The sequence below is a fragment of the Electrona antarctica genome (genome assembly GCF_951216825.1).
Source record: "Electrona antarctica genome assembly, chromosome: 9".
NCBI lineage: Eukaryota > Metazoa > Chordata > Actinopteri > Myctophiformes > Myctophidae > Electrona > Electrona antarctica.
Window position 1 is genome coordinate 45911067 of NC_136790.1, and position 20111 is coordinate 45931177.

Genomic DNA, 20111 nt, shown 5'->3' on the forward strand with positions numbered 1-20111 from the left:
ATCTGTAATTAATGTTTCTGCTTTTATTTCATGGAAAAGTAATTCTATAACCGGTAACAAAAATCAATACACAACACAATTATAATGTAAGTAATGAATATGAATATTTAAGAATCATAATACAATATAATGCTTCTATGAGATACTACAGTGACATACTTTGATTTAATGATTAACCAGTGAACATAAAGACTTGGATTATCATTGTTCAACTGAGCAGTAAGATAACAACAACACAGGTTCACAGAGCGTTGAAGGAATATTTACGAATTACGAAGGCTTTAATCTGAAGGATACGTTTTAATACTGAAGCAAACGGTGGAGAGAATTACACTTATATTCTTGAGAACAACAGCTGAACATTAAGAGTTCTGTACAGAACCTTTGGAGACTCGCAGCTCACTGGGTTGAAGTTGAGGTGAATCGGTGAGTCTTGTCACTTAAAGATACTAGCTTTTACAATCGAAGGAAAATGTCAGAGCAAACCAATCCTGACTGTTTTGTGTGTTCCGATAAGTTCCGCGATCCAGTGACTCTTGGCTGTCACCACACATTCTGTTTTAAGTGCCTGAGAAGATTCTGGAAAGAAAATAAAACCAAGAACTGTCCCATTTGTAAGAGAAGATCCTCATCCAAGGATCTGGGGATCGATTTCCCTCTGAAGCAACCGGCTAACGTCCAGAAGACTGAATCGTCTCTGGTGATGTGTAAGAAACATCCAGACTCTGTGCCTACACTGTTCTGTCACGACGACCAGAGACCCATGTGTCTGGTCTGTGACTTCCAACATGACCCCGGTCACACGGTGGTTCCTGTAGAACAGGCGGTGAGGGACCTGAAGGAGCACGTGAACTCTGACCTCCAGGCTCTGCAGGACAAGAGGGACAGATTCAAGGCGGTGGAACAGACCTACAAGCAGGTGATGGACCACTCAGAGAAGCAGGTGGAGGCCACAGAGAAGCAGATCAGGGCAGAGTTCATAAGGATCCAGCGGTTCCTGAGAGTGGAAGAGGAGTTCAGACTGAAGGCACTGAGGGAGGAAAGCGACGGCAAGAAGAGGACCGTCAAGAGAGAGATGAAGCTCATCGAGGAGCAGATCTCCGCTCTGTCAGAAGGCATCTCCGCTGTAGAACGAGAGCTACAGAAACCCGACACGTCGTTCGTCTTCAGTTTTAAAGCAGCTCAGACCAGCGCCAGAGTCCAGTGCAGCAGATCTCCAGACCCTACGTTTGTGTCAGGAGTGCTGATAGACGTGGCCAAACACGTGGGCAACCTGGGCTTCCGAGTCTGGGAGAAGATGAAGGACACGGTGCACTTCACTCCCGTCATCCTGGACCCCAACACAGCCAACCCCCACCTGTGTCTGTCTGAAGACCTGAGCGGCGTGAGATGTTCAGACACAATGCAGAACCTTCCCGACAACCCAGAGAGGAACAGCTACTCTAGCACCGTCCTGGGTTCCAAGGGCTTCAGTTCAAGGACACACAGCTGGGACGTGCAGGTCGGAGACCATCCTGACTGGACCATAGGCGTCGCTAACACATCCGTCGACAAGAAGGGACAGATTTACGCCACGCCACAGCATGGAATCTGGTGTTTAAGTCTGAGAGAGGGTGAGTATGATGATTTACACCGTAGGTTAGTTCAGATATTTGGACTTAAAGATGGAGTGCCGTGATTGTATATGTCGCTTAAAACATGATCATCAGGTACTATGATTATACTAGGAGGAAGATGTTTTTCAAAAGTTTACAGAAAGTCTTAAAATTATGTTTTTTATCTGGCCCAGGCGCCACACCCACCAGTTCATTAAGTATACCTGGTTTTCACCTTAGCACCTTCTCACCTGAACCTTGTATCATATAATGGGGGAGGGGTTAGGGTTATGATGATGTCACAAAAATGGTGTATTTTCAATTGGGCCTTTTGACCCAAAGGCTTTCATCTTTCAGCGTTCTCTATCCTGATTGGATAAAATTGGTATCCCAGTTTCAGTTTCTGAAAACAGATTTTCTGTTTAACACATTGGCTGCTACAGAATCTAGCCAGGCCTGTTCTTCTGGTGCTATTGGCTTAACATTGAAGGAAGGACATTTTTCAGGGGCCCACAGCAAAATGTTCTCCTATAGCGAGAATCACACGCATACATCAAAAGAAAGCTGAACTTGTCCACTTCAATTTTATTTTTTATTTTACCATCTTCCATTCTGGAGATATTGACCTTTTTGCAACACCTGCTTTTGCCTGGAAGTGGTTATCTTGAACAGCAAGCAGAGTTATGGATGGTTTAAAGTCAGAGACATTGACAGGCAGATATAAAAATGAACACAATAAAAATGCTATACATCCTATACACCGAATGAAAGCCCTGAATGTGTACTTTTACGAGGAAAACAGTACACATTGATCCCATGTACAGTTTGTCAGAAATTGGTTATTGATTGCAGCTTGCACCCACCAGAGATAACTTCAGAGAAGACATGGACCTGAACTCCTCAAGATTCGCAAAATAAGGCCTATAGCGATTAGCGACATATAAATACTATATACCGTATGAAACAGAAAACTTCTACTGTAATAATAATAAAAATCACACCCCTGTGAAGTGAGTGGTGCAACTGTCCCATATTCTGTTATCTACTTATTCAATACAGCTCGCTATATACGGACTGAGGCAGCAAGTCATGTAAACCTCTTTTTTACAGTTTGGTCTGTAAACTTCTACTGTAACAATAAAAATCACACCCCTGTGAAGTGAGTGGTGCAACTGTCCCATATTCTGTTCTCTACTTATTCAATACAGCTCGCTATATACGGACTGAGGCAGAAAGTCATTTTATTACAGTTTGGTCTGTGGTGCCCACATTATCAGTGGCTTTTACTAAAAGCCACTGATAATGTGGGCACATGACTTTACATGACTTTCTGCCTCAGTCCGTATATAGCGAGCTGTATTGAATAAGTAGAGAACAGAATATGGGACAGAGTTGCACCACTCACTTCACATGGGTGTGATTTTTATTATTACAGTAGAAGTTTACAGACCAAACTTTAAATAAAAGGTGTACATGACTTGCTGCCTCAGTCCATATAGCGAGCTGTATTGAATAAGTAGAGAAAAGAATATGGGACAGTTGCACCACTCACTTCACAGGGGTGTGATTTTTATTATTATTACAGTAGAAGTTTTTGAGTGGTGCAAACCACTCCAACAACCAGCTTTGTCTGTACCCGTGTATGTACCCGTGTACCTGTACGTGTGTGTACCTGTACGTGGGACCCAAAAAAATGAGCATGGTTACTATGGTCACTGACATTACGTCAGACCAGGCTATATAAGACCTTGCACCACTCAGTTCACACGGGTGTGATTTTTTTCTTATGAAAGCAGAGAGTCTTCTGTTTCATACGGTATATAGTATGTATGTGTCGCTATAGGCGACACATACAGTTCAGGTCCATGTCTTCTCTGAAGTTATCTCTGGGGGGCGCAGGCTGCAATCAATAACCAATTTCTGACAAACTGTACATGGGATCAATGTGTACTGTTTCCTCGTAAAAGTACACATTCAGGGATTTAATTCGGTGTATAGGATGTATAGCATTTTTATTGTGTTCATTTATATATCTGCCTGTCAATGTCTGACTATAAACCTTCATAACTCTGCTTTCTTAGATGAGGATGATGATGAGCGCCTCGCCTAATCTATCTCACAGATCTGCTTTCAATGTCTTGATCGCAGTAACATGGGGGGTCATGGGCAGCAAAAGTCTTGATCCGTATAGGCTATAAAAAGTCCCATTCCACCGTTCGGTTCAGAACTATAGTATAACGGTGAGACGCGTTGTCATTAGCTGATGTTGGTTTGCAAGCTATAGGGAAACATGTCTGGGCATGCAGCTAGCCCCTCTCTGGACACCCCAGGTGAACTTTTCATCGCTCCCCCGTAGGAGCGATGGAAAAAAGCTTCACCGGCTTCATCTTGTTGACATGTCGACAAGATGACAACTCGCCAAGGAAGGAAAAAAAGGGCTTCCTTCCACAGAACACAACACCACGGTTTAGGATGCAGAAATGTTTAGTTCGTTATACATTACAACCGGGTCGATGACGTCCCCGACGCGTTCATTGCGGTCTTATCACTGCAATTATAATGAATAAAAAAACGTTACAATCACACGTCCGAGCGATCGCCGTTTATGATGACTCTGCATGGTGATCCGTGATCGATCCCCCAAAGGAAGACCTGTAACCCGGCTACTGTCTTTTGTCATGGCGGTCCCTCGATACTGTGGTTCGTTTGTTAGTTCGTAGTATGAAGAAGGAAACATGCATCTGTCCATGTGTGTTGCAGACGTTATGCAATGCCGATCCGGTGCAGATTATTCTTATTCTTCGTGGGGTTTTATGGCGGTTGGCATTCCATACGGTGCAGATTGGTGTGTTTAGGCAGCGTTTATCATGTTTTTTCCGAGAGACAGACCCCCCCATCTCGCAAGGTCCTCCTCCTCGGGAGAAACAGGAGGGGAGGGGGGAATCGAGTGTTATGGTGTTGGGTGAAATGTGATTCTTCTATTCACACACTGACTAGATCATGGGCGCGTCCATTTTAGATACCCTGGCTTCTACACATAAAGCGGCCCGCCGTCCTGTTTTCAGGAGGGGGGAGGCTTTTTTTTTTTTTTTTTTTTTTCTGATCGCGTGAGCAGGACTAAGTAGCAATGATAGGGCGATGGTTCTTCATTGTCCGGGTGGGTAAAAAGATGAATGAAAGTATTCAATAAAAAAGTGATTAAAACGTATGGATACGTGGTCCGCACCGGACGCATGGCTAATTAAAGACGTACGGATACGTGGTTAGCAAATTATGTGTTAATAAAAAGCTGGAGAAACTTGGAGGATCCTGTTACTGAACAAACACTATAGCAAAGAGTACTATCACAATATAGAGCTTTTTAACACTTATTTTAACAAAAGAAAATCACTTACACAGCCTTTAACTTGTATTGTAGGCTATTTCAACTTTGTAGTGGCTTTGACTTTTACTCAAGTCAAAAATTTTATTATACTTTTTCCACCACAATTTACAATGTATCAGCCGTTCTTCATCCAGAGCGACTTACAGTAAGCAAGGTAAACATAGAATGCAGGGAGACGGTGTAGTAGTGCCTCGGGAATCTAGCAGAAATAAAACCGTGCTGACTTTGTTTGTCCCCGCCACAGGAGAGTACGATAACGGCTGTGGAGACACCATCCCAGTGCAGAGGAACCCAGAGAAGATCAGAGTCCAGCTGGACTACGACGGAGGACAGGTGTCCTTCCATGACTCTGAGGACATGACTCACATCTACAGCCACAAACACATGACGTTCACCGAGAAGCTCTTCCCCTACTTCGCCGTGGGAGAAGCCGCCGATGCTAAAAGCACTGGCCTCAGAGTGTGTCCACAGGACAGCCGGAGGGCGCTAGAGAGCCTCTACCACTCTAAGGGCCTCTTCAGACGGGCACCCACCCAGCGTCAGCGGCTACCTTCCCGGCCGCGCCTCCCGACCTATCCCATCTATGACGACCTCCCCACCTAGACGCTCCCCTCTCGTTGAATATTGATGACCTCCCCACCTATCCGCTCCCCTCTCGTTGAATATTAATGACCTCCCCACCTATCCGCTCCGCTCTCCTTGAATATTAATGACCTCCCCACCTAGACGCTCCCCTCTCGTTGAATATTGATGACCTCCCTACCTAGCTGCTCCCCTCTCGTTAAATATGGATGACCTCCCTACCTATCCGCCCCCCTCTCATTGAATATTAATTACCTCCCCACCAATCCACTCTCCTCTCGTTGAATATTGATGACCTCCCCACCTATCCGCTCCCCTCTCATTGGATATTAATTAGGAACCAGGGTTCATCAATGTGTCCATACGTTGACTATGACTTTGTCATATTTAAACTTTTTTGTTTTTACCTTAAATTAATACTTCCCCATTTCATCATACAAGAACGTCGCACCAAAGGAGTGAAAATAGCAGATCTACAAGCTCGTAGCGCGTTGTGAGCTATTGGTAATAGCTGTGAGTCACTATTGATTAAAACAAATTAAAAGGAAGTGAAGGCTCCTAGGTTGAGCATACGGCCCAATCAGACGTCAATGAAACGTCATACAGATCTTATATAATACGCTACTGTTAGCTTCACTCCCCGTCCCCCCTCCGATCCTTGTAGCAAGGTCATCATAACCACGCGTTGCTTCAGTAAACGATGCATGTTTGTTCTCCGTCTTTGTAGACAGTAAATAAAAGGAGCGAACATTACTCTAAAGATCAGATCGCCTATAAGGCACGCTACAATATAAAATACTTGTACTGCCATGCGTGCATGCCTGCTACGATACATTTGTACTGCACCAACCAACCGATCGACACCAACCCCCCCTCCAGCCATTAGCCAGCACCAATGCACCAACCCCCCCATTAGCCAGCACCTTTGGTGCTGGCTAATGGCTGGGGGCCATCGTGGTGAGTCATTCTGGCGTCATGATCTGACTAGTAGTAGTAATTATCCAAGCATCTATTTGTAGCGATCATCTTATGATTTCTGATCACTATAGAAGGGCATTTTCTACAATAAGATTACCTCAAAACATTCCGGGTTGATCGTCTTCTTCAATGGTTTCCCGGTATAGCTCATCGGACGACGATGGGGAGACAATGAAAAAAGGAGGGAGGGAGCAGCGAGTCTCGCTGTAAGCACTGGACCAGGGCTACTCCGCCTGGAGAAGGCGACTGGGACGCGTATGGATCAATACTACTACCACAAAACTCGCTCAAATAATAGTACTGCTTTCAACTTTTTCTGCTAGAAAATCGCTCGGGCGAGACGGCAAAACAATAAACTATGAAGACTCCCTCTGCCCCCACTGTTTACAGGGGGTGGGACCAGCTTCCAATGGCAACACGTACACGTGTGTCACGTGACACGGGTTTTCTGGGTAATGTAGTTGGAATATAAGCTCAGGAATTTAAACAGCGCTTCGGAGCATATTAATATGTTTAGATTAATCAAAAACTCTGAAGACGCCAATTGGCGTCATTGATCATTTACGGAATTCTGATGAAGACGCCAATTGGCGTCTTTCACCTTCTAAGGGCTAAACACTAATGAAACACTACACACTAATGAAACACTAATGAAACACTAAACACTAATGAAACACTAAACACTAATGAAACACTAATGAAACACTAATGAAACACTAATGAACCACTAAACACTAATGAAACACTAAACACTAATGAAACACTAATGAAACACTAAACACTAATGAAACACTAATGAAACACTAAACACTAATGAAACACTAAACACTAATGAAACACTAAACACTAATGAAACACTAATGAAACACTAAACACTAATGAAACACTAATGCAACACTAAGGAAACACTAATGAACTAAACACTAATGAAACACTAATGAAACACTAAACACTAATGAAACTCTAAACACTAATGAAACACTAAACACTAATGAAACACTAAACACTAATGAAACACTAATGAAACACTAAACACTAATGAAACACTAATGAAACACTAAACACTAATGAAACACTAATGAAACACTAATGAAACACTTTTGAAATACTCATTAGTGTTTAGTGTTTCATTAGTAATTTATTAGTCCATAGACTCGCCTGGTGACAGGGACTTTATAATTAGGTTCTAAACAAACATTAAAAACCCATAGACATGGCCGGCACTGTGGCAAATGACGTAATTTGGAAATGTCCTGCATTAGGAGGGCAGTATGAGTCACCATAACCAAGGACAGATGTTTTCCACGAATCATGGTTAAAATGTTGAAGTTGCAATGGGTTTTTTTAAAGGAAGGGGGCATGTCTGATAAAAATGAATATCAAATATCTAAATACTGAATCATCAAGCAACTTAAAAACTGTGTGGGGCAGGGGTTTCCAACCTTTTTATACTGAATTACCACCACAGAAAATATCTGGCTCTCCAAGTAACACTACAATAAATTATGTTAAAATACAGGTGTGTAGAACTGTAGATAGACCTGCCCCATCCTGTTCAGCTATTATTAACGCAGGAGGAAAATGTAATTTATTCTTTAAATTGTTTTGTTCCTTTCCTAAGACAATTTTGCTGCTGCTCTGATGCACAACTGATATATTTCTAATGTGATTAAATCTTACGGCTAGGTGTGCTGTCATGCTCATTTCAGCACAGCTGGAGAGCCAATTGCTTGGTCAGAACAACTACCTGTATTAATATCAATATTTCATTCCACTTTTGTCTTTTTTCTCCTTTTTTGGGCGACTCCTCTGTGTACCACCAGAGGGGGCTCAAGTACCACTAGTGGTACTATTACCAGTGGTTGGGAACATAGACATATATACATAGACGCCCTTTCCGGCTCTGAGGCGCGTGTCCATTCTCCATTTGGTTCCATTTGTACACTGTCACAGTCATTATGGGGGTCCTTTTGAAAATGAACCACTGTCCTGGTGGAGAGAGACATTCAGTAATTGGGTCTTGTGATCAATATAAGAACATTATAATAAATGTGAAGTGAGGGGCGCTCTTATCATCATACATCATCATGACGTAACAACTATTTGCTCAGACACTATGACGTAAAATTGTCCATTCATTGTCAATGGGAATTTAATCTTTGTGTAGGACAAAAATAGACACTAAGCCGATTTGCTCAGACATATGACGTAAATTCTCAATTCATTGTCAATGGTAATTTAATGTTTGTGTAAGACGACAATCTACACTAATAGCTGAATATTATGCTAAACTTTGCACACACATCACATCTCTGATGGCAGTTCTTCCACTGGGTGTTAAAACTGAATACAGGTAAGGAGTTACATTGTGGAGGACTGGCACACTGAGGAGGGTGAACAGAACACCGAAGTCTGATGTCAATATCGGTAGAGGGCGCAAGTCCACAGGTTCATGTACTTTTGATTTGCAATTTTGCATTGTAATCCCCATAGGGGGATTTTAGATCGCCTAATATAAGAACTGTGTTTGAAAAATGAACATGTCATCCCGGCCGTTTCACTCATATGGATATGAAGAATCAACTGACTGAGAGAAAACGCCAATGTTTAATAATTAGTTACACTTTCGTTAGAAACAGACTGTATCAAATATGAGTGACTGACTGTCGTAAACGATACAGAGGCACCTCCCTGACAATATAACGATACAGAGACACCTCCCTGACAATATAACGATACAGAGACACCTCCCTGACAATATAACGATACAGAGACACCTCCCTGACAATATAACGATACAGAGACACCTCCCTGACAATATAACGATACAGAGGCACCTCCCTGACAATATAACGATACAGAGACACCTCCCTGACAATATAACGATACAGAGACACCTCCCTGACAATATAACGATACAGAGGCACCTCCCTGACAATATAACGATACAGAGACACCTCCCTGACAATATAACGATACAGAGACACCTCCCTGACAATATAACGATACAGAGGCACCTCCCTGACAATATAACGATACAGAGGCACCTCCCTGACAATATAACGATACAGAGGCACCTCCCTGACAATATAACGATACAGAGACACCTCCCTGACAATATAACGATACAGAGGCACCTCCCTGACAATATAACGATACAGAGGCACCTCCCTGACAATATAACGATACAGAGACACCTCCCTGACAATATAACGATACAGAGGCACCTCCCTGACAATATAACGATACAGAGGCACCTCCCTGACAATATAACGATACAGAGGCACCTCCCTGACAATATAACGATACAGAGACACCTCCCTGACAATATAACGATACAGAGGCACCTCCCTGACAATATAACGATACAGAGGCACCTCCCTGACAATATAACGATACAGAGGCACCTCCCTGACAATATAACGATACAGAGGCACCTCCCTGACAATATAACGATACAGAGGCACCTCCCTGACAATATAACGATACAGAGACACCTCCCTGACAATATAACGATACAGAGGCACCTCCCTGACAATATAACGATACAGAGACACCTCCCTGACAATATAACGATACAGAGGCACCTCCCTGACAATATAACGATACAGAGACACCTCCCTGACAATATAACGATACAGAGGCACCTCCCTGACAATATAACGATACAGAGGCACCTCCCTGACAATATAACGATACAGAGGCACCTCCCTGACAATATCGCAGAGACAGCATGTTTATTTTTGGACCACAATGCTTTAGTGACCAGATGTTACTGAGAGACTGCCATCGTGCAAATTACAGCTTTTCACCAGAGGAGAAAAACCTTTTAACTCGCTGTTTTCTGCAAGACATTATTACTCTATAAGCCATATCTCCAAAACCAATATGTCAATTTGAAGCTATGATTCCCTGCTTTCATATGACATGAAAAAACGAAAATTCAAAAAATCCAATGGCAGTCGCTCAGTCAAATTTGGTCAGTTAAAGGCGCATTCAGTGATTTGGGTGATTTGGAAAACCACCCAGTACGCCCCGGTAACAAAATGTGCACATGCACACGCTCTACAGTGGGGGGAAGTGCAACAGCATGTGCACCAAGGCCCGCCCCCACACATGATTGGAGGAAGGCCCCTCTCATCCTGATTGGATGAAGGCTTTGCCACCCGCCACCAAAACTGAAACTAGGGTTTTTTGACCCCAGGGGCTCACTGGGGACAGGGAAGAACTCCTTATATGGTCAGCACACTCTATAGTATAGAGGATTATCCAAATAAAAATAAAAAATAAGTGATATTTGAATGAAGCGAAATCACTGAATATACCTTTAATGTTCTCAATTTCATGTTTGTGCATTTCTTAATTTGTTTTGACACATTGTTGTGTTTCAGTGTTGGCGGCTGTGTGCTGGGAGGCCTACAGCTTGAGACGATTTCAAGATGACCCAATGTTATTCTCCATAGAGAAATTACTTCCGTGAACCATGGGATGAGCAAGTGACGTCAGGACTTCGCCGCTCTATAGTCCAGGCATTTTATGCAAAAAATGGGGTCAACCTCCCACTAATTGCAACAAAACCAAGTCAATACATCATCACATTCCGACCAATCACAATTGGCGTCCTCACTTTCTGTCCTCAATACGTATACAGTACATAATTGCTCAGCCAATCCGGACAGGAGTCAACCCACACAGAGCCTAGCCTCTCCATGCGCCAGATTGCTGATCCTTCCAGTCCCGGCAGAGTAGCAGCAACGGATTGTGTGGCCTTGTCACACAATCCGCCCTAATGGGACTGATCGAGGGTAGCTACTGGGACGTAAGTCAGGACTTGATCACAACGGCTGGGTCACCTGAGTGAGGTGTATGATGTTCGAGAGACACGAAACCCCTATGACCTTGGGATACACATACATCACTGAGGATACGTCCCAGTTGCATCCATGCGATGTATTTTTAGTTATAGGGCTTGGTTGCTCCCTAGCCTGTTCTCTCACACTGAAACGATTATTATCCACACTCCCTTGTCTTCAGCAGCACTCTATAGAGAAACGGATTGGCCACATAGGCCTTCCTCAGCATTATTAAAATGAGTTAAAAACACTGAGGCCTACGTGCCGAAGAGGCTGCTGCTGTCTACTGCTGCTGAGCTGTATTAAAGTCTACTAAACAAAAAGAGTGCAGATAATATTTACACTGTGTTGAGCGTGCCTTTTCCTTGTTGTGTGTATTGCACCACATACGCACGCGTGCACACACACACACACACACACACACACACACACACACACACACACACACACACACACACACACACACACACACACACACACACACACACACACACACACACACACACACACACACACACACACACACACACACACCCCTATGTTGACATAAGATGGGCCGGAATGCTGCAAGACTTGTGGTGGAAACCCCACTGATTAAGCTCATCAGGAAACAGCTTTGGCATACCTAAAGTGTAGGCACCATGTTACTGTTCATGGGCCTGGTGATAGTGTTACACACTGTATGAAGACAACGTCCGTCCAGGTTCCAAACGATATTTTATTACACTGTAGAATGCAACCAAACAGAGTACAACTTACAAGACAGTCTTAGATTACAATGAGTTTCACTGTTGTCATCCTGACTGTCTTCTTGCAAGCATGAGATATATCTGAGCTAACTTCCTGCTAAACAAGAACATAGTTTCACAAATGCCTTACCATCAGGGCTGGACTGGGACAAAAATTCGGCCCGGTCATTTTCGCGTGAATTTGGCCCAGACCGGCCCACCACAACCAGCGCGCAGATAGCAGAAACTCTACCACCCACTCCGTCGAGGCACACACAAACAAACAAGCCCTAATACCACCACTTTTACAGAACAACATAAACGATACAAACCAACCAGTGCCGGTTCTAGGCGTTTAGTGGCCCTAAGCAACATAATATTATGTGCCCCCCCCCCCTGCACTGCAACGCCGGGGGTGGTCCAGAAAAATCTGTACATTTGCCATGGAAATGCTTCAATCTGGTGCACTTTGAGATCAAAATTAAGAGGCTAGATCAGGCCGCCAGTTGATATTAACCTGCGGGCCGCATTAGGTGAAGGTGGGGGCCACATGTGGCCCTCATGCCGCCAGTTGATATTAACCTGCGGGCCGCATTAGGTGAAGGTGGGAGCTACATGTGGCCCTCAGGCCGCCAGTTGATACTAACCTGAGGGCCGCATTAGGTGAAGGTGTGGGCCACATGTGGCCCCCAGCCTACAGTTGATATTAACCTGCGGGTCTTTTCTTTTTCTAGTTTGAACCTTTTAACCTTTTAACTAGTTCTCTATTAAAATAGTTTTTACTTCTTTCTGTACAGCGCCCCCGGTGTAGAGGGATGGTATGACAGACTGGTATAAACAGTGCCCCCAGTGGGGAGGGATAGTATGACAGACTGACTGGTATAAACAGCGCCCCCAGTGTGGAGGGATGGTATGACAGACTGACTGGTATAAACAGCATCCCCAGTGGGGAGGGATGGTATAAACAGCACCCCCAGTGTAGAGGGATGGTATAAACAGCGCCCCCAGTGTAGAGGGATGGTATAAACAGCGCCCCCAGTGTAGAGGGATGGTATAAACATCCCTCAACTGTAGGCTGGGGGCCACATGTGGCCCCCAGCCTACAGTTGATATTAACCTGCGGGCTGCATTAAGTGAAGGTGGGGGCCACATGTGGCCCTCAGGCCGCCAGTAGCCCATGTATGGGATAGGGGATACATTAAAAAAATAAAATAAAATCTTCTCCCTGTGATGTGGCCCCCTCAGTGGTTGTGGCCCTAAGCGACCGCTTATACTGCTTATGCCTAGAACCGGCCCTGAAACCAACAGACAACTACACAACCCTTTGTCACTCACTGATACAGGTACAGTGACATTATCATGATGGCAGAATGGCAGCACGCCCGGACCTTTCCTGGTGGCCTTCCGCCTATTGGCCTGCCTGCCTGTCAAAAAAAATCATGGCGGCCCCCTACGGTCGCGGCCCACCGGGAAAATGCCCGGTATGACCTGTGGCCAGTCCAGCCCTGCTTACCATGTAAGCACAAAAGGCATACAGGTAAATAGCAAATAAGTTTTAAATGACTTGTAAATATAGAACATGAAATGTGATTGAATTCAATGAATTGTAAATGTACTCTAGAACATGAATAAATATAGAACATGAAATGTGATTGAATTCAATGAATTGTAAATGTACTCTAGAACATGAAATGTGACTTGTATATATCCATTATCCAACAACAAAATGCCACAGACGAATAACAGTCTAAGTCCACACTATTGATCCATAATGTATAAATGATAGATAAGGGTTCAGGACAACGAGGCCTTTTCGTGGAGGGGTCAGAATGAAATTTGGACTTAGACTGTGTTTCGTCTGTGGTACTCAGATTGTAGTGAGACATTCATATAGAACCTGAAATGTAAATTATGAACATCCAACATGGACTGTGCAGCCCAAAACTTTGCCTATGGTATATGGCCAGGTACTCTCAACATAAACCCACACCCATTATGCCCAACAGGCTACATTAGCTAATCCAGTCTTAGCATGAGTTAGCTGCCTTCTCTTCCAACACTTCAAATGCTTAGAGCAAGCATAAACAACATGGCACCACACTTTATAATCAACTTCATAGATGTCACTTGTGCACTTCTCTCACCTGTAGAATGCAACCAAACAGAGAGATATCTGAGCTAACTTCCTGCTAAACAAGAAAGTAGCGTCAGACAGCAACTCATATGACCAACTCACTACTATTAAAGTCTACTAAACAAAAAGAGTGCAGATAATATTTCCACTGTGTTGAGCGTGCCTTTTCCTTGTTCCTTGTGTTGCACCACACACGCACGCACGCGCACGCACGCACGCACGCACGCCACACACACACACACACACACACAGCTCACACACACAGCTATGTTGACATGGGAAGGGGAATGTCACATGGCATAAATACTGGGTTTCTTCCTGGAGGCTGAAACCTTGACCGTCAAACGTGCCAAAAATTGCCTTTGAGTTGAGCGCGCCTTTGCCTTGACACACACGCACAGGCACACGCACCCCCCCCCCCCCCCCCCCCCCTCCCACACACACACACACACACACACACACACACACACACACACAAAAACAGTGGTATTTCATTACTTTTCACTGGGAAAACGAGTCAGTCCACTACATGGCTTCTCTATATAAAGCCCCACATCGTTTCTGACTCCCAACTTATTCTACAGCCATGTTCCTGAACATCCATGTGGGGGTGCTGGTGGTGTTGGCTCTCTGCACACAGCAGCTGTCAGCCAGGAGATACTACCAAACGCTGAGGGTTGAAAACGGTGCCCGCTGGGGCTCCTGGGGCCCCCTGGAGATGTGTCCATTAGACTCTTACGCTGAGGGCTTCAGTATGCGGGTGAGACTATTTTCTTTGTAAAAAACGTAGGGTAAGTGATTTTGTTTGGTTAAAATAAGTGTTCTGCATGTAGCTCTACACATAGATTGTTCAGTCTAAAACAAACACTCTGACTCTATACCAATGATTACTATCAGAATATAATGCTTTCATCTTTAAAAAAGAAATAATAATAATAATAATAATTATATATAGAGAAAAAAAAAAAATATATATATATATATATATATATATTTTTTTTTTTAATATATATCCATCAGGCAGAACAGGCAGTTGCCTGGGGCATCATGAGGGGAGGGGGGCATCATGAGGGGAGGGGGGTGATGTGGCAGTTTTGTACACACTAAACGCGTGAGGAATCATGAGGCAAGCAAGGCACTGTCTGATGATGGTTTATTTAACGTGCACAGGAAATACACGGATGCTGCAGCACACACTGGTCTCAAGGCAGGCATAAATGTCACAATTCAGAGGTACAGTTTATATGCAGTGATAGACCACACCCAGAAGGTGGGGCAGAAAGAGACATGAGAGAAGGGGTTTTAGGGACAGGATGACAGGATGCAGACAGGAATACAAGCTCACAAAGATGAAAGAACCATTTGCTTATAGACAAAAGGAAGAGAGGGGGGTGGGGGGGAACAGGTGAGAAGGGGGTTCCAGGTCACCAGAGCCAAAGTGTCAGACACACTGTGTTCTCACAGCATGGTTCAGAGCTTCAAAGTCGGGGTGTATAGACTAACTTCAATGTATTTAAATTACCTTTTGGTCAGATGGAAAATCCTCCTCAGGGGGCATCCACCAAGCAAAAAACAACAACACAGTGCTTTAGAACACAAGGGGGCCATGGTCATTTTTCAAGGGGGCATCACGAAAAATCCTGCCTAGGGCACCAAATTGCTCAGGGCCGGCACTCATGTGCCATATGTGATGTGAAGTCTTATTAATGGCAACATTTTGTTTCTTTATTGATTATTTCATGATGAGATATTAACTGCTGCTTTATTGCACTGGGCGCAACCTTTTAGAGTAAATGCATGGCAAAGTGGATGTCAGATTTATATTATTCACAGCATCTATAGGCCAAATTGAAAGAAGGTTTTAGTCAAAACACAAAACGTTTTACATTGTGTTTGCATAAATGTCTGAATGCAACTCGATCGGCTAGTGGTCGCACTCTATAAGTATCCTTGCCGAGCCATGAGGCCCATAGGGCAGGAGCCTATCTCCTGTTTTTGTAGCGTGAGGCAGCTTGATGTACAAGTACACCCCCTGGACATGACGCTAGTATGTCGCAGGGACTTACTCCCAATCCAACCCTTGATGCTGAGTGTCAAGTAGGGAGGCACTGGGTCCCATTTTTAGAGTATTTGGTATGGCCAGGGATTGAACCCAGTCTCAGGGCGGACACTCTAACCACAAGTCCACTGAGCATGGTCGCACTCTATAGAGCGTCGCAGTCCCGCCTCCTACCCTGGACCAGGAAATGAAACCCAATGCATTATTCTCATAGACATTTCTTAAAGTATTTATTTAAAGACGGTTACGCCGCGGACAAAGCCAACTCGAGTCGTGACAACTCATGACAACACAAACAATATTTTGGACCAAACAAATAATTACAAAGAAGAAAAACAACAAAAAAAGTGTTGTAACCTGCCGTTTTTTTCTTCTTTCTAATTATTTGTTTGGTCCAAAATATTGTTTGTGTTGTCATGAGTTGTCACGACTCGAGTTGGCTTTGTCCGCGGCGTAACCGTCTTTAAATAAATACTTTAAGAAATGTCTATGAGAATAATGCATTGGGTTTCATTTCCTGGTCCAGGGTAGGAGGCGGGACTGCGACGCTCTATAGGGTATAGCTATTGAGGTCAATGTTAGTCATTGTTCTGTCATTCCAACACTTTGGTCCCCAAAAGGATATCCTGAAATCTACTGTCCAAGTTGTTCAGCACACCTTCATGAACCCTATGGAAAGAACCCTAGTGATGTTGGTATACCCCATGGCCTTTCATCTACCACCAAAAAAAGGAAAAAGCTGATAAACAGCTAAAAGACCTCGTAGACCTACTAGGCTGGGTGCTGGATCCAAAAATGCACACTGGTATGCTCCCATTTACAATGCAATCGGTAACGTTTAGACTCCAACATGGACGGGGACTTTTATTCTTGTCCAACCTTTCGCCTACAACCATCATTATATCCAAAATGTCAAACATTTCTTATTTTTTCCCCACAATCCATGTGGCACTTTGGTCAAACTGGGGAGCAGCATGGCCTCTATAGGAGCTGCTACAGGGGCTTTTTAGACCCTAGTCTGTTTTATACTACTATTACTACTACTAATACTAATACTACTACTACTAATACTAATACTACTTCTAATAATAATAATAATTATTATTATTATTTCTGCTTGTGTTGTTTATTGTATACAGGTGGAGTCCAGGCAGGGTGACGGTGATGACACTGCAGTGAACGGCATTCGCCTGACTTGTGTCAAAGATGGGAGACAGTACGGTACTGTGGACTCAAACGATGGATAGTGAGCATATGACACCTATAAATTCACACTTTACACAATATTCATTCATTATATTTTTACACATGGGAATAAATAAGACGTCGCTGTCGGCCACATTTGAACTTTATTTTGTCCGTAAATTAACGCAATACTACAGCGTCATACAAAAGTATCAGATCCACAAGTTTGAAACGTAGTGTTTCTGTGTGTTTTTCTCTCCTAGCTGGGGTGACTGGAAATCCGCGATGTCGTGCAGATCCGGGGCGCTTACAAGGTTCAAGCTGAAGGTGGAGGACAGCCAGGGTAGGGGCGACGACACTGCCGTCAACAACATCGAGTTCGTATGCAGCGAAGGTGACATCATCGAAGGCTCTGGCATGCCGTGGGGGAGCTGGGGAAGCTGGAGCCAAATGTGTCACAGTGGAGGAAGAATCTGTGGGATCCAGACACGGGTGGAGGGACGTCAAGGGCGTGGAGACGACACTGCTCTTAATGATGTGCGCTTTGTTTGCTGTCGTTAATAAAACAAAAAGGCTGTGCAAAATGTCCCATCCCCTCCTAATATATTAAACGTTTACCTTTGAGGGGTTCAGTGGGACTTCTTTCTATATTAAAAGCAAAGTAACTTAATGTTAATTAATTAATCAAATAAAGTCTTTGTTCTTGCATACAACTTAAGGGATTCATTGTTCCTTGGTGATTGACTTGAGATTTCAGCTGTAGGTTAACTCTGACCTTGTGTATAAAATGAGTTGAGTCTATTAGATGTGGATTCTCTGATGAAGGCTCACTCAGCCCAAACGTGTAAATGTTCCATTTTACAGACAGCGAAGTTATGAGTGTCTTAATGTGTTGATAAGTAATGCAAAGTGTACATTGATGATATTGTCTGGATGTAAAAAATAATCATTTGAAGACGACTAGATGTAATCTGAACCAGTTGTAATTATTTTGGGAACTTTTTGTAGTGTGTCAATTTTGGTGTCAACATTTTAATGTTTAGTATAGGCCATGATGGGGTCAAGGGGGGGTATATACAGTTATGAATATATGGACTATATAAATTAGTATTCAACAGACGGTAATGTGGTCCCGCAGATAGTCCATATTTTCATAATATTCATAATAATTAGGACATTTTGGTTTATTCGATAGTGGGTGAGACACATGTCTAGTCAGAGGGGCTGGTCTGAGAATCTTCCTTCACTTGAGATCTCAGCCAGGTACCCTGTAGGTACCCTGTAGGGTCAGGCATTGTTCTAACCCTTTGAAGCTTGCCTTAGGTGTGAACCAAAACACACAGTAAAGACAGCAGACATAAGGTCTGCCCTATGGTAAAAAATAAATGGTAAATGGTGCATTTATATAGTGCCTTTATCCAAGGCGCTTTACATAGATTGTGCATTACATTCACCCATTCACACACACATTCATACACCGATTGCGGCGGAAGCCATGCAAGGTACCAACCAGCACATCGGGAGCAATTTGGGGTTCAGTGTCTTGCCCAAGGACACTTCGACATGTAGACAGGAGGAGCCGGGATTCGAACCGCCGACCCATGGATCATTGGACGACCTGCTCTACCTCTTGAGCCACAGTCGCCTATCTCCTCCATATGTTGATTTGAAGAAACACACCCTATTATTCAACTCTGTTTGATGTAAAAAGTACATCTTGTCTTGTAAATTAAATGATGCACTAGTTTTTAGGTCAGTCCGTACGTGGGCCAATAAATAGTCAATTCAACACTTGAGGAAACCTCTCTCTGCCTTTTTCATCTGATGCCTGGTTTTTCCACTACTCTACAGTTTGTTTTTGAGAACTCCATTCATCTCTAGTTTGGTTAGAATTTAAATACCGCGACAACAGACAGCAGTGTGCTGACTGACTGATTGTCTGACTGATTGACTGAAAGTGTCAATATTATTTATTTATTATGTGAATTTATGATTCAGTATATGGGCCTGTGAACAGTGGTAGATAATTATGTTACAATGTCTCCATCTAGTGGTCAATCTCTGTTCCTGCAGTAACCGAGGAGTTTAAACAAGCTGACACTAGCTATATTTGTAAGATAATAATAGGCATATTAAAGTGTCTGTTCAAATTTAAATCTGAGTCTAGGACAACACCAAGATCTTAAGGCCATCTTGACTGTTAGGAAATGCATTTCAGCATGTCATGCATGTGGCAAAGTGGATGTCAGATTCATATTATTCACAGCATCTATAGGCCAAATTGAAAGATTTTTAGTCAAAACACAAAACGTTTTACATTGTGTTTGCATAAATGACTGAATGCAACTTGATCGGCTAGTGGTCGCACTCTATAAGTATCCTTGCCGAGCCATGAGGCCCATAGGGCAGGAGCCTATCTCCTGTTTTTGTAGCGTGAGGCAGCTTGATGTACAAGTACACCCCCTGGACATGACGTTGTATGTCGCAGGGACTTACTCCCAATCCTACCCTTGATGCTGAGTGTCAAGTAGGGAGGCACTGGGTCCCATTTTTAGAGTCTTTGGTATGGCCAGGGATTGAACCCCCGACCTCCCAGTCTCAGGGTGGACACT

General features: G+C 43.6%; 2 protein-coding genes across 2 annotated transcripts; both read left to right on the forward strand.

The window, feature by feature from the left end:
• Positions 1-472: 472 nt before the first annotated feature.
• Positions 473-5583, forward strand: LOC306929243 (E3 ubiquitin-protein ligase TRIM35-like; the record flags this gene model as incomplete). The annotated part of the gene is made up of 2 exons (XM_079509685.1): positions 473-1613; positions 5225-5583. 2 exons carry the CDS (start codon positions 473-475, stop codon positions 5581-5583), a joined length of 1500 nt encoding a protein of 499 aa, XP_079365811.1.
• A 9258-nt stretch (positions 5584-14841) lies between these two features.
• LOC306929244 (vitelline membrane outer layer protein 1-like) lies at positions 14842-18212 on the forward strand (the record flags this gene model as incomplete). The annotated part of the gene is made up of 3 exons (XM_079509686.1): positions 14842-15015; positions 17454-17560; positions 17763-18212. 3 exons carry the CDS (start codon positions 14842-14844, stop codon positions 18058-18060), a joined length of 579 nt encoding a protein of 192 aa, XP_079365812.1. The 3' UTR covers positions 18061-18212.
• Between the last annotated feature and the right edge of the window lie 1899 nt (positions 18213-20111).